General features: G+C 53.4%; 7 protein-coding genes across 7 annotated transcripts; 3 read left to right on the top strand and 4 right to left on the bottom strand.

Moving 5' to 3' along the window:
• Positions 1-25: 25 nt before the first annotated feature.
• BU25DRAFT_406187 (LigB subunit of an aromatic-ring-opening dioxygenase LigAB) lies at positions 26-1,367 on the bottom strand. The gene has a single exon (XM_033705210.1). It carries the CDS (start codon positions 952-954, stop codon positions 82-84), a length of 873 nt encoding a protein of 290 aa, XP_033567066.1. The 5' UTR covers positions 955-1,367; the 3' UTR covers positions 26-81.
• BU25DRAFT_85054 (uncharacterized protein) lies at positions 1,176-4,590 on the top strand. The gene is made up of 4 exons (XM_033712166.1): positions 1,176-1,535; positions 1,745-1,799; positions 1,859-3,486; positions 3,582-4,590. The coding sequence occupies exons 1-4, from the start codon at positions 1,397-1,399 to the stop codon at positions 4,448-4,450; spliced, it is 2,691 nt and encodes an 896-aa protein (XP_033567065.1). The 5' UTR covers positions 1,176-1,396; the 3' UTR covers positions 4,451-4,590.
• Positions 4,591-5,164: 574 nt separating this feature from the next.
• BU25DRAFT_417448 (uncharacterized protein) lies at positions 5,165-6,869 on the top strand (the record flags this gene model as incomplete). Its single annotated transcript, XM_033707812.1, has 4 exons — positions 5,165-5,246; positions 5,297-5,585; positions 5,694-5,802; positions 6,030-6,869. The coding sequence occupies 4 exons, from the start codon at positions 5,165-5,167 to the stop codon at positions 6,867-6,869; spliced, it is 1,320 nt and encodes a 439-aa protein (XP_033567064.1).
• Positions 6,870-7,407: 538 nt separating this feature from the next.
• Positions 7,408-9,906, bottom strand: BU25DRAFT_487281 (FAD/NAD(P)-binding domain-containing protein; the record flags this gene model as incomplete). The annotated part of the gene is made up of 2 exons (XM_033711263.1): positions 8,617-9,906; positions 7,408-8,561 (listed from the first exon to the last, which is right to left on the bottom strand). The coding sequence occupies exons 1-2, from the start codon at positions 9,623-9,625 to the stop codon at positions 7,408-7,410; spliced, it is 2,163 nt and encodes a 720-aa protein (XP_033567063.1). The 5' UTR covers positions 9,626-9,906.
• A 245-nt stretch (positions 9,907-10,151) lies between these two features.
• Positions 10,152-10,635, bottom strand: BU25DRAFT_357731 (uncharacterized protein; the record flags this gene model as incomplete). Its single annotated transcript, XM_033703579.1, has 2 exons — positions 10,152-10,289; positions 10,345-10,635. 2 exons carry the CDS (start codon positions 10,633-10,635, stop codon positions 10,215-10,217), a joined length of 366 nt encoding a protein of 121 aa, XP_033567062.1. The 3' UTR covers positions 10,152-10,214.
• A 336-nt stretch (positions 10,636-10,971) lies between these two features.
• BU25DRAFT_470896 (ALDH-like protein) lies at positions 10,972-12,837 on the top strand (the record flags this gene model as incomplete). The annotated part of the gene is made up of 2 exons (XM_033710800.1): positions 10,972-11,373; positions 11,431-12,837. The coding sequence occupies 2 exons, from the start codon at positions 10,972-10,974 to the stop codon at positions 12,523-12,525; spliced, it is 1,497 nt and encodes a 498-aa protein (XP_033567061.1). The 3' UTR covers positions 12,526-12,837.
• A 16-nt stretch (positions 12,838-12,853) lies between these two features.
• On the bottom strand, positions 12,854-14,213 carry BU25DRAFT_382748 (uncharacterized protein; the record flags this gene model as incomplete). The annotated part of the gene is made up of 2 exons (XM_033704251.1): positions 14,116-14,213; positions 12,854-14,037 (listed from the first exon to the last, which is right to left on the bottom strand). The coding sequence occupies exons 1-2, from the start codon at positions 14,198-14,200 to the stop codon at positions 12,854-12,856; spliced, it is 1,269 nt and encodes a 422-aa protein (XP_033567060.1). The 5' UTR covers positions 14,201-14,213.
• Positions 14,214-14,466: the final 253 nt, after the last annotated feature.

Here is a 14,466-nt window from a genome sequence, read left to right as displayed (position 1 = left end):
AACATTTGAATCGCTCTCTTTATTGGTGAAATTTGACATGTGGTATTGCTATACAGACGAACGCCAAATGCACTGAACAAATCAAGCCTTCTGCGCCCACCTCCCAACCGTAAACTGGCTATTACACATATTCACCAACTCCCAATCTTCAGCCCCCAACACACACTCCTCCCCACTTCTTGGACTCGCATCCACCACTCCTGCAACAAAGCACGCCGCCATATAATGATCATCCGTCGCATGCGCATCCCTAAACATCGGGTGCTTCATCAGCCTCGTGATGCCTCTCGTCACAGCACCTTTCGGCGCTCCTTTCCTGCAACTCCTGACAAAAACATCCTCAACGCTCTGTCGGAACTCAAGCATGGGTGCTTCCGGTGGGTATGGCTGAGCGAGGTTGTCAGAGTATTTGAGCATCTGGCCCCAGTGGTTGCGGTAGAGGTTGTGCACTGCGCCGCCAGTGCCGATGATGAGGTACCCTTCTTCGCGAAAGGGGGCGAGGATGCTTCCAACTCGTGCATGGAGGTGGGGATCGAAGCGTCCGTTCATGCTGATGATTGTTGTCGGCGGGCACTTGGAGGGGAACATCCGGATCAGGATGAGATATGTGTCGTGGATCCAATCAAACTTGTCGTTTGGTCGGGCATCGATACCCTTTTCTCGTAGTGCTGCGATGCATTTCTTGCCTGTGGCGAGATCAGGGTTGAGCTCGTAGTCGACGTATTTGCTCGGGTGGACGTAGGCGACGGGTGATTTATTGGGCTTCGGGTTCATGGATACGTCGATCCGGTTTACGCCTCGTGCATCCCAATGTGCGCCCATCATGATGATCCCTTTGATGCCGTGGTGGAGGGCTTCGTCGCCGCAGGCTTTCCAGTAATCTGCGGAGCGCGATTCTTCTCCCAGCATCATGGTCGAACCGTGGGAGAAGAAGTGGACTGGTGGGACCGTCATATTGAAGAGTTTGGTGCCAGTCAAGAGCTCAGTCTATACTGAAAAGACTTCTTGATGATAGCTTCTCGTTTCGAACACGTATCTGATGGAATGCTGTTAGATTCAGCGGAGGCTAGGATGGATCAAGTTGACGCTGAAAGTGGCAACGTTGGCTATCACGCAATTGCCGGGTGCGTTGTATTTGTCCGCTGAAATCAGGACGGATTTGAGAGCCAAATTGATGCGCAAGCTTGGTGGTCGGTCTCATCTTCAACCGGAAGCTGAGTGATTGTCGAAGACAAGCAGGTATTCGGGTTGTGGAGGAGCCGCGCTCGGCTTGGGTCGCATTCCGTTCCCGCACTGTGCCGTGCATGATTTGGCTCGAACACTCCCCACAATCCAGCTTTCCCCAGATTCTCCTCCACCTCGCTATCCGAAGCCATTGTCGTTCGATGCATTTGCAATGCAGGCAAATGTGACACCACCGCAAGAGCAATTGACCGCCACTATACCCGATTCGGAAACCCAGAGACTTTTCCAGTGCAGCACGTGCAAGAAGTCCTTCACCAGGGCAGACCATCTCACGCGACACGTCCGAGCGCGTACGTATTCTCTCCAGTAGTAACGTTGATATCAGAAATCAAGAGGTCTTGGATCACCACAGTGGCGTGAGGCAGAGGTGATCCTTGCTCTGTCCGGCAGGGTGCGGCTTCTCCTAGACGCGACAGTTACCTTCATCAACAATTTCAGGCGCTTCTCCCTTACATGCGTCCTAAAATCACTCGTACTCGCCACTGACTCTCATTACCAGATACGCGGCAAAAGCCCTACATTTGTCCTGTATGCTCGAAGGGTTTCGCCAGGATGTATGTGCATCCCCCACATTACCGCCCACTCTCCGTGGACGTGATCTGACCCTTTGCAGAGACCTACTTAAGAGGCATGTAACGAACCACAACTCCGACTCTGCCGCGAAAAGGCAAAAGCGAGAGATCGCTCGCGATACCCGAGTAGTGCAGGCGTGTGAGGCTTGCTCCCAAAGCCATTTACGCTGCGAGGACGAAAAGCCATGCAGTCGTTGTAAGAAGAGAAACATCGCCTGCCGAGTACCAGAGACCTTCACAGCAGATGATAACGAAGTCAACGAACTCGATGCGGTGCATGCCGCACAAGACTTGCTTGACTTGTCCACCGGGTTTGACTATGGTTCCCCAACGCCGCTTCCTGGAAACAACAAAAACTTGACACCACAAATGAGTGATGGCAACAAACAAGACTTCCTTCTGCCCTCAATATCAGTGGAGCAGATGGCACCTTCGAGCGGGTCACATTCAACTGGACGTGAGAGATCGTTTAATACATCCAACAATGTCAAACAAGGCCCAGGCACTCTGGCTATAGATCAGCTGTACACCGACACTGACAACACACCATTAGCATTCTTCGACAACACAATGTCGAACTTCGATGACACACCGACTATTGACCCATTTCTCCCGGACTACTTCCGGAATATGCCACCGTTCGAATCGTTCTTGTCAGGTCATGCTACACCACGAGGCATAATGGACCTTAATTTCGATATGGACGTTGGTCTTACAGACCTTGACCTCGGGTTGCTAGACCAGTACAACTTTCAGGTGCCGTTCACGGCGGGGACACCCTCGACTGACGCTCATGGGCTCGAATCACAGCCTCTGGAAAGCGACAGCGCACCGGTACGAGCAGAAGCTTTCAAACAGAGCATATGGCGCTATATGCCACGTCGAGACAAGGACCACAGCGGAATGGAGCAGACAAACCTAGCCTTCCCAGACTCTGACAAAGACAGCAGTCGCCGAACGCATCTTCCACAACGTCGCGCGCTCAATGAGAGACTTGGCCGCGTGAGCCGTGATCGGGTTATGGCCCTGGTCCTTGGCACATGCAGCCCTGAGAACGTTAAGCGTATAGCATCTGCATTTCCAAGTGTTGAACTGCTCGATGGACTCATACAGTTTTTCTTGACCTCGCCAGCCCTCGATGTGCAGTCCTGGTTTCACCTTCCAACCTTGTCGCTTGCGAAGTTGAGCCCAGAACTGCTTGCTTGTATCATCTCAGCAGGTGCTGCTTCCACACCAGACATACCATTGCGAAAGCTTGGGTTCGCACTGCACGAAGCTGCTCGCATGGGTCAAGCAAAGTCGTTCGAAGAGGACAACTCTGCGATAAGAGACTTGCAGCATGTGAGGACATTCTTACTCCAACTTGTGGTTGGAATGTGGAGCGGTGTGAGTCGCAAGATGGAGATTGCGGAGAGCTTCCTTCAACCGCTCGTTACGATGATACGACGAGGAGGGAGGCTGCGACGATCGACGTGGAAGGACATTGTTCCGTCTGCGGAAGAAGAAGGGTCTGCTCTCGAAGCCAAGTGGGAAGAGTGGGTGCACCAAGAGTCGTATCTTCGTCTCATCTATCGTGTGTTCGAGCTTGATAGACAGTCATCGATGGCCCTGCTCAAACCGCCGTTGATGACATACTCGGAGATGCATCTGCCCTTGCCTAGCTCAGATCGTAAGTCCCTCCACTTCCCTGTGCACTCCGGAGGTAGTCAGTCCATGGAGACCAGAGACTTGTGTGCATTATATGAATCGGCTGACTCGAAACAGGTCTTTGGCTAGCAAAGTCCGCAACCGCCTGGAAGGCCGCTTATCTGGAAAATGCCTGGGACGCGAGAAAGCGTCCATCAGCTATCGACTGCCTCCTAGATCTCGACCATCTCGCTCAACATGACAGCGCTAGCAAGACGTATCTGCACATGATGTGGGGCATGGTCTGGGAGTTCCGCCAGATAAGCTCGCTCGGTGCACGATCACCCGCTAAAGGACACAACAGTCTCATCCTGTCATCCCGCTATCAGGAGCTTACGAAGCAGATCGAAGACTTCCACGTCAGCAGCCCACCAATGACAAAAACTGCTGAGATCACCATGGAACTGATGTTGCTACATCTCAACGCGCCCCTAGACGACATCCAACTCTTTGCTGGGATCGAGGGCCAAGAAGAGGCGCGCTCCGCCTATCCTTCATTGCGCGATTGGACGAAGACGGTTCTAGCCCGCCAGGCACTGTGGCACGCTGGCCAGATCCTTCGTGCTGCTGAGAGTCTACCGAAAGGTCTGCTCTGTAACTTCAATGCGATCGCCGTATACCATGCGGGGCTTATACTGTGGGGTTATGGCTTCCTAAGGCGATCTGCTGCAGAGAAGTCGACGCCTAGCGACGCCCCACAAGCTGCAGTGGTACTCAATGGAGACGACACCCTCAGCGCGCGAAGATTCATCACTATGGATCGAGGGTTTCCGTCAATCAGGACCACCAAGTCGAAGGACACTATCCAGCTAAGCAATGTTGGTGCAGTCATGGATGGCTTAGTGCAACTACTGTTAGCACCTTATGGGTCTGTTGAAGAATCATGCCCACCACTGGTAGGTAATCTGGTGCAGTTGCTGGAAGGTCTGCGACCAGGCACCAGATAAAGAAAGGGTACCACTATGTGGAAGAGTGATTTGCCTATTCGTCGGACCCAACGTTCGAAAATGTTGTAGTCTTCAGATATTCTATCAGGTCGCGGATGGCCTGCAGATTGACGCTGAATACCTCCCAAAACCTTTGGCTCGTGTGCGGCTTTTTCTGTTACTCTGGTGGGTTGCTCGGCTACAGATGTAGAGACCGCAGTGGACACTCACAAATATCTTCACGAATACGCAACCTGGAGCGTACAACAGCTCGCCCTACTGCACGGTCCACGTGCAAGATCAACGTTCCAGCTTCTCGGGTTCTTCCTCAATCGAGGGCTTTGGGCCTAGCTCATTGCAAAATCGAACGCCGTGCTTGGCACCTATTGGTCGTCTTATCGTAGCGGCAGGTGTTTTCGGATCGACCCCACCTGGCTTGTCCATCTTAGTCTTAGACTGACGGCGGACAACCTCCTCCACATCGGACAACCCCAAGTATCCCCACAAAACGGCACTTCGAGCTGGGGTAATTTGAGTCAATGCACTCTTTGCTGCGACCAATGAATGATGCCGAGACGCACGCCTGTTCGCTAAGCATGGATACTCACCCCAAGACCCTCGGGTCAACCATCCTATATAATCTAGGGGACACATCAACACCATGCAAGGTCCATCTCGCCAGTTTATCGAAGTCATCACAAAACCGACGACCTCCAGAGTTCATCATCACTCAACATGACATCTCTCAGGGAGGCCTTTGCCTTGTCTAAAGAGGAGGTCAAGAACGCTACACCGCCTGGCACTACGACCCTTGTTGGTAGGACTCTCCCATCGATTTCCGTTTTTAACAGCTACTGACACCTCCAGAACACCTGGAATGGGCTGCATCGCAGCAAAACCACGATGAGATCCGTCTGGTACCTCAACCGTCAGCAGACCCTGCGGACCCCTTGAACTTGCCTATGTGGCGGAAGATGGCCATGTTGTTCTGCATGTCTGTACATCCATTCGTCGTCAACGTCACAAGTTCATCGCTCTCGAGTGCGTTGCCGGTCTACGCGGCATCGCCCTTATTTGGCCTACCACCCAAGCCATTCTCCACACTCACCTACCTCGTCGCCGTCAACATTTTGATGTTGGGATTTTCGAACTTGTGGTGGGTGCCTTTGGCAAACACATTCGGCCGCAGACCTGTTATCCTTGGCAGTCTCCTACTCCTTATCTTCTCGAGTATGTGGGCTGGCTTGACAACAAATTTCAACAGCCTCCTGGCGGCTCGTCTGTTCATGGGTATCGGAGGAGGCCCCGCTGATGCAGTCTCGCCTGATGTTGTAGGAGAGATATTCTTCGTGCACCAGCGTGGACGTGCGATGGTGAGTCGAACACCAATCATTTGATTGATGCAACGATACTGACTACCTCCCGGGCCATCTATACTGTCTTCTTGACCTTCGGCTCACTCGTAGGCGGCATCGCCGGCGGGTACATCGTGTCAGCCATGGGTCTTATCTGGATTCACTGGATGAACGTCCTGCTGTGCTCGATCACTTTCGTCCTTTGCCTTGTCTTCCAAGCCGAGACCCTATATGATCGACCGCAGTGGCTAAACGACCTCGAAGGCGAAGACGGAAAAGACCATGTCGAGAAAAAGGAAGCCATTTCAACCGTCCAGCCATCGCCTTCTTCATACCCTTCATACTCATACATGAAGTCCCTGAGGCTCATCACCTACCGCCCCGGCATTGGCCGCAAGTTCCTCGCCCCATACCAAGCCATGCGCCTCCCCGGTGTCTGGCTCATCTCCGCCTGGTACGCCGGCCTCGTCGGTCTCATCGTCACAATCAGCACAATCGGTCCGCAGCTCGTGGCCGCGCCTCCATACCTCTGGGGCAAGGACGTCGGTCTCATCAACGTCGGCGGTATCATCGGAGCGCTGCTTGGTTGCATCTACACCTATCTCATCGCTGACTGGACAACCAAGCGCAACGCAGCTAAGGACTCGCACGGCTACGCGGAACCTGAGGCGCGTCTTGTCACTGCACTTCCTGCGCTAGTCATCGCTACAGCCGGTGCGCTGGTCTTTGGTTTCGTTGCACAGAACCCTTCGACGACTGGATGGGTTGGTCTGCAGTTCGGTCTCGGCATGGTAGCGTTTGGACTCATGCAAGCGCCATCTGTAGGCTTCAACTACCTCATCGAGTCGTACACAAACATCGCCGGAGACTGCTTCGTCGCGGTGACGAGTGCTAGGGCTGTTGTGAGTTTTGCATGGACGTTCTTTGTGGGCGAGTGGGTCAACCACGACGGTGCTGCGGAGCCTTTTGGTATCTTCGGCATGCTGATGGGTCTGTTCGCGTTGATGACGATCCCGATTCTGATCTGGGGAAAGAGACTGAGGATTTGGACTGCCAAGTGGGTACCTGAGAGCACTTCGCAGTAGTCGCCCGATTCTGTTGTTGAATAGCTATCTTCGTTCTGCCTCGAATCTAAAGACCTGTTGGCTATAACGTATGCAATTCCGTGCCATATATTCAATACGTATGGTATGTGAGCCTCAAATTGGCGTACTAATCATGTGTCAAATGTTGCCCTGCAATCTCTAGCAAGGTCTTGTAGTCTCTGAAGCAGCCCATTGCTTTGCGAGTGCTTGCGCAGATCTACCAAGGATCTCTCAGCTGGGGTTCTACCGGTTGACGGCTACACAAGCCCGGTTGGAGGACCTTCACACGAGGCTGTTGCGCAAAGGATGTATATGGAATCCTAACGGAAACCTTTCACAGCCGTCGTAGCCGTGGAACCACCGGATGGCCTTGCACGCGATCTAAACACAATGTCATCGGCAACTGATCTCCACATGACGCACATGCTGACAGGGTTCAGGGAATGAATCATTAAGATCGGATGGGACGGACGCTAGAGTGAGAAAGAGAGAGTGTGTAAAGTAGAACATGATTCCCTCAAGCTATATACTCAATCGTTCATTCTGCCCTCCTCACTGAGCTGACATCGCTCACCCCAGTACCCTCCACAATTTTGGCCTCCACAACCTCATATACCGGCACCTCTTGCAACCTCGCAACAGCGTGATGCAGCGTGGGCAGTGCCTTCCAGTCGAGCGCATCGAACTGTATCTGCGCGTTCTTCGCCTTAAGTGTCTTCGAGACCTTTCTTTCAACAGTCTTTGCATCCGCTTCGTTGGGCAGGAACGCGGTGTACTCGACATCAGCCTGCCCTCGCTCTTTGCTGCCAATGCTGCCGGTGGCGGGGATGTGCTTATGGAAGAAGAGTCCCTCGTCAGCTGGCACTGGCGCTTGTCCTTGCTGGGGCGCGGCGTCATCGTTCGTAAGAGGCTCCGTTGGGTCCGAGAGTGTCACGGTAGCGAACTTGGAGCCCATCCAGCTAGCTTTCAGTGACCATGTGTTACCATCTAGCTGTATATCGAGATCGGCGAACAGTTTTGGGAAACCGAGCTCTTCTCTACCGCTCAGGATAGGGTCTGCAAGGTTCTCAAAGAGCACAGGGAGGTATGTACCTGTAACTGTCTCTCCATTGCCCTTGGTGTATTGCACGCCGTGCACGTACAGGCCGAAGTGCGAGTAGCCTCGGCCACCTAGCCATTCAAGATTGTCGAGCTGTGTTGCTGTGAAAGTGGCGTAGACGACTGTATCTGTAGATGCGAACTTGAGCTTCTCGGTAGGGAAGAGGTTTTGCAACACCGTTCTGCTCGACTTAAACTTGACACTGGTCGTCTTGAAAGTGGCTTTGCTTCCATCGCGCGAGCGGCCGTGGAAGTCTTGTCGTGGTCCGGGCATGGGCCCGAAAGAAGTTGGCATCCTCCAGAACAGGCCCTTGTTGTTCTCCCACTCATGCTTTCGCAGCATTTGACTGGAGTAGTCCCATTCGTCGTGGCCGAAGTTATAGGCGGTGAAGCGGGACGAGTCGAGTGGTGGACCTGAGCCCAAGTCCATGCCGGCGATGCGAGATATCTCTTGGATGTACGAAGCACGCTCGAAGCGGCACTTCTGGTAGAGCTTCAGACGATCGGTGATGACACTAAGGGGTGTGCCTTTTTGCAGCATGACTGCAAGTGACGCAGCATCTTCGATGGCTTGGCCCGCACCTTGACCTTGGTCTGTAGAAACATGCATCAGTAAGTCTCGTATGGAGTACATGTAAGATCAACTTACGAGGTGTGAAGGGGTGAGCCGCATCACCGATGAGGACCAACTTCTCGTGAGTCCATGTAGGTAATTGCTCCATGTCGAGCAACTCCCACACCTTCAATGTTTCTTCATCCGCCATACCAAGTAGCTTGAGCACAGCTGGCTCGAAGTCCTTGTATATCTCGAGCATCTTGTCGATGTTTCCCTGATTCTGCCAGTCACTGCTTCCCGACTCTTCGGGGTTGGTCTGAGACTCAGATGTAGGATGGATGTTGACGAAGTTCAGCAGTGTGTTATCGTTCGTCGGGTACACCACCACACGGCGGTCGCTACCGAAGATCATGATGAGATGGCCCTCATGCTCGGCGAATCTCTTGGTCTCCGGATCGGCCAAGGCGCGTTCTCTGGGGATGAGGAAGCGGAAAGCGCTCTTTCCACAACCGAAGGTTTTGATGTTCTCAGCACCGGGAATCTTTGGTCTTGTCTTTGAGTGTACACCATCAGCACCAACAACGATATCGCCATGCACCACCTCGCCACTATCAAGCGTAACGCTACCCTCTGCGGGATTGACGTCCACAACTCTTGATCGTGTCTTCAGGATTGCGGGCTTTCCTGGGCCGTCTTCTGTGGTTGCCAACCTCTTTAGCTCAGAGTGCAAGCTGACACGATGGGCAAGTTGCCAGGGATGTTGCCAGCGGTGGGCTTCGCGCTCGAGAGGTATGCTGAATAGCTCTTTGCCATTAGGCAACCACTGACTCAGCTTCTTGCAAGACACTGCACCAAGCTTTTCGGGGGAGAGTCCCATGCGACGAAGAAGTCCGTTAGCATTTGGGGCGAGATGCACGGCTGCACCAAGTTCGTTGGCAAAGCGTGATTGCTCGAGCAGAGTGACAGTGTGTCCCTGTTGGCGCAAAAGAATGGCAGCAGAGAGACCGCCAATACCAGCACCCACTATCGTGATGTTGAGCGGTCTGGTCTCGTAGTGTGATGTACTGTTGACGCCGTTTGCCTGGTTCTGTGTGAAATCCATTCTGACGCTGGTGGATGATGCGACGGATAGGAGGAAATGTGACAGCAGCGAAGCTTCGAAAAGATTGTAGCTCAGACGAGCATTCACATATTACTTTAGTCCCGCTCTTCCATCGCTCTGGATGTCAGGCCGCGGTCACGCGGAATGTGGAGGGCAGCCATTTGCATCTTACCGAGAGCTGGTGTCTCCACGCCACATTTGCCGTCGGTGTCCGTGGATTCCATAAGGCGTCATTACGCGGTATGCTGTACATCTCGGACGAAGCTTTGTGTGGCCTGATGAGTGACATGTGTTGATGATGAAAGAGCGTGGGAAGGGAAGAAAAAGACGACAGGGTTCTTTGCTGATTGGAACAAGTGCGTCATGATTGGTTCACCAGTCGCAACTGGTTCACCATGCAGTGGCGAGTACAACAGTTACAATGAATTTTGTTCTAAGAACGAACAAACATGGTACTGGCAGGCTGTTACGAATTTAAAGATATATGCGCCCGTGAGATTATGCTCCCATGGTCTGCTACCCAACCCATCAACAAGCCTATACGAACTTGCTCACGAAGCCATCCATCCCTACAAGCCTCGATCCTCCCTCACCACTCTCCACCAAGCTTGTAACCCACATCCCAAACTCTCCCAGCAGTCGCGCGCCATACCTTTGATGCTGTCTTCGCGTTCGTCAGCACATCCGCTCTTCTCCAATACGAAAGTTAGTCTACTCACCGACTGCAAAAACACGCCAGTAAACATCGTCCCAATAAACACCCTCTCAATCGGATTCTGATAAACTCGTCTCTCACTCTGATCAAGCTCCGTATTCACCGGCCGGTACGCCGGGACACGGCGATGCTCTGTGGGCCAGTCTGCGGGGTTATTCGATTGTGATGATGGAGCTGGATGTGCGTTGAGACTCGTGTCGAGCGAATCGTCGGATGAGGAATGGGTGAGCTCGTAGTCTCTGAGTACGGCGGCGGAGGCGTAGGTTATGGGGTTGGAGGTCGTGGTTACGGACATGGTTGCTGCTGTGAATGTGGGTGTTGCTGGCGGAGGGTATGGGGAGAGTAGGCTGCAACATGCAGATTTGGGAACAAGGTGAGAAACTGTGGACTCGTACAATTACAAGTCGCTCACTCGGTTTTCGGCGCCAGTGGGGCGCGGAGAAAGCTGGGGATGGCTTGAAACCTCACGGGTCCCGATGTGGGGGGTGAACGTTCCGAAAGTCTTCACCAGTAGGAGACAGCTGACTTCCGGGGTATGTATGACGGATCTGGAGCTTAACATCTGGAAGTTTAGGTTTCTCTTCTGCAAATTTTGTTCTTTTGATCAATTTTCTCAATCCCATATTTCACAATGGCAGACTCAACAATCGCACAACTGCAAGCAACCGCCCTAACAGCGCGTTGCCACAACCCCTTCTTCCGCCAAAAACAACTCAAATCGCTCCACGACGTACTGCGTCAGGACGGCAACACGATCAAAGATGCCATCAAGTCAGATACCCTCGTGTCAGAGCAGGAAGCAGCAACCGAAGTCGCGCTTTCCTTGGAGCTCGTGAAGGAGCACTACAGCTCGATAAACCCAGCGAAAGAACTTGAAGAAGAGTACCGAGTTGCGAATGGCAAAAACGCGGGCGATCAGACCGAACCGTGGGGTGTGGTGTACATCGAACCGCAGCAGAATCACACGCCCTTCTTCTCGGCGATTGCGGCGCTGAGCGCGGCGTTGGCTGCCGGGAATTGTGTTGCGCTGAAGGTGAGCTCTTCTCTCCAGAGCCTTGATGGTGAAGGCCCAATGCTGATGAGACGATAGCTCGACAACAACCTCCGTGCCCTTCCTTCGCTTCTGCGCTCCCACCTCTCTCAAGCCCTTGAATTGGACACTTTCGCCGTCATCACTTCTGCGCCTTTACAGGAGGCGCTGGCAACGTGTCTGCAAGTCCTCCAGGAGACACGAGTTCAGCAACCGACCTACACACAACTTGTTTCCCCCCACAACAAAGTCATCGCCATCGTAGATCGCACAGCTGATCTCGTTTCTGCCGCTGAACACCTGGTCACAGCGCGTTTTGCGTTCGGTGGCAGTTCGCCATATGCGCCTGATCTTGTATTCGTCAACGAGTACGTGAAGAAAGAGTTTCTGGAGCATGTTATTAAGTTTGCAATCCCATACCTTGCTTCCTCGGATGAGGTGGTATCAAATGGCTCGCCCAAGTCGCCAACACTGGGTGGACAGGAAAAGGGCTTGAGAACATCAGAAGCCTTGAAGTCCCTGGAGAGCAGCAAGTCATGGCGGTCGAACGTGGTAACACAAGGCTCCAACGGTGCCATCGTCGACCTCTCCAACCTCTCTATTTTGCCAGCGAAAGCTAGCCAGCCAATCTTCGCCGTGTCGGCGATCACTTCACTCGAACATGCTATCAGCCTGATTGACGAAGATCCCGAGTCAGCGTCTGGTCTGCTGGCAGGATACTACTTCGGCACACCCTCAGCTGGAAAGTATCTCAGCCAGTTCATCAAAGCCGATGTATCATTGGTAAACCACATCCCCTACCGCCTGCTTCTGGGTCCAGCAGCACCAGCGTTTCACACCATTGACATCTATGCGCGATACACAAAAACACAGTTCACACGCGCATCACCCGCGTTCATCACACCTACGAACTCGCACGCTGCGCGTGCCAAGGTGCTTAGTGGCAAGGAATCGAGGAAAGTAGCGGCTGAGGCGCTCACCAAGGCCACACAAGAGATCAAGGAGAAAAAGCGGGCGGAATGGATCGCGATCGGGTACTTCGAGCAAGGAATCTTGATTGGTCTGGGCCTGTATGGTGTGCCTCTGTTGGCGTGCATCGGTACGGGGTTGTTCTTCGGCGTGCGGGCTGGATTAAGGCGTTTCTCTTTCATATAGCTTTTCCTGAATCTTCTGTTAGCATTTCATGCTTTCTCTCATTCGTACTGTACAGCGTTTGATGCAGCGATTCTAAGTGATCAAAGATGATGGGATATGCGTGCAATGTGAGTGATGATATTAGACATTGTTGTGTCCAACTGCTGGCTACGCAAGACCGTGTATATGACCATATATGCGTCTAATGCTGTCCAGAATGGGTAGCCATTGCTACCCTCTGCTATGCTGTCATGATCTCATCCGTCAATCTAAGTAATTGTAATATATACCGCTAAATGATGAGAAGTGTGAGGCGCTAAATGGCGTGTAAATTTGAATATCTTGCAGATCACGAGAACGACGATGGTGGATTCGGATCGATCGGTGTGGGCTCTGTGGTGACTACGCGAATGCTCGGCAGTCGCTCGAGAGTGGGCAGTCCTGGTAACTGAGGGGCATTTCTCTCGACCGGGCTTGTGTAGTCTGGTGGATCTTCGTAGGCAGGTGCCTCCTCGTTGGGGATATCTGGGCTCGGCGTTGCGCCCCTACTCCTGTCTTGACCCGTAGCTACTGCCTGGAAGCCGTTGCCGGCGTCGTTGTTGTTGCTTGAATTCGAGCGAGTCTGCACGGCTTGCGGGAAGTCGAGCTCGTTAGATGCGCGCGAATCGACGGATGACCGAGAGGTCGAGGTTATGGACAGACCGCGGTGGTGTGTGTCGAGTGTGTTCGTGGAGTTGTTGGTGAAGCCCCGCGATCGACCGCTGATCCCTGAGATAGAAGCGGCACTGTCGAGGAGCGGTCGGTTGTCGCTGTCGTGCGAGTTGGCACGCAGACGGGTGCCGTCGTGTCGCGCTACACCCAGGTCGCCGTAGGCTACAGAAGAGACTCGTCGATCGCGATTGCGGCTCTGGTGCTCAGCGATGAGCATCTGGGAGACAGAGAGGTCGGCGGCTTCCTCGGCTCTACGGCGAATCTCTGCGAGTGCAATGTGATCGCCTCTTTGGCGGGCTTCGCGCCTGGCCTGTCGTCTTGCTTCGCGTTCCGTTGCTTCTGCTCGTCGTGCCAAACGAATCTGGTACAACGACTCCATCTCCTCGTTACGCTGTGCTTCCTCGTCGTCCGCGGTTTCCGGCAACTCAACCACATTGTCCATGCCTGCTCTCTCGCCTTCTCGCCCCAGCACCCGCTCATTTTCTCGTACGGAGTGTGAGTATGCTGGCAATGTCATGACACTGCGTACCGACGTATTCCTGTCCACTCCTGCTGTGCCAGATTGCCTCTCAGGCTCGTTCGCCCCACTCATCTCGCGGTCGCGCGTGCTGTCGCTGACGCTATTTCCCCGGTACTCGGTATCCTGTAAGCTAGTCGAGTACGCATGGCGGTTTCGTCTGAATGGGTTCTTCCAGGAGAATAACGAGGGTAGTTTGTCGCTCGACTTGTCTGTGTTGCGTATTGCGGAGAACGGCCGGCGGAACCGGAGGGTAAGGAGGTATGTTGTGACGAGGATTGCGAATACTGCTATGACAATGATTGCTATCTACGCGATGTGTCAGAACCTTGGCCACTTGAGAAGGATGCGCGGCGTGCGCTCAGCAGGTGGAGGCCTGGGACATACAACGATGATGCTCTTGCTTTGTTTGGACGTTTTACTCCTCTCGAGGACTCCTGCCCTCGCGTCTAGCGCGGGTAACCGCATTGCACCTTCGACTGCCCTGCGCTGGGTGGCAGTTCGATGTCAACTGTCAAAATACCCTTCAACCCAAAATTCGTCCTGGAGATTGTTTGGAAAATGAGATCACCGTCTGGAGTAAGTGGAGCTCTCGGCCGCTGGTTCCTCGGCACTGAGACGCACTAGCGGGTGTCAAATCGATTCACTACAACGTTCAAACAAATGCGAAGGACAATCCAATTACGCTTCAACGTTGCGGCTGCGTGGAAAGGTACGTGGACTGTGGAGAAGAG

This window comes from Macroventuria anomochaeta (genome assembly GCF_010093625.1).
Source record: "Macroventuria anomochaeta strain CBS 525.71 unplaced genomic scaffold BU25scaffold_2, whole genome shotgun sequence".
NCBI classification, from domain to species: Eukaryota; Fungi; Ascomycota; class Dothideomycetes; order Pleosporales; family Didymellaceae; genus Macroventuria; species Macroventuria anomochaeta.
Note: the sequence above shows the minus strand (reverse complement) of the source record. Positions and strands in the feature narration are given on the sequence as shown.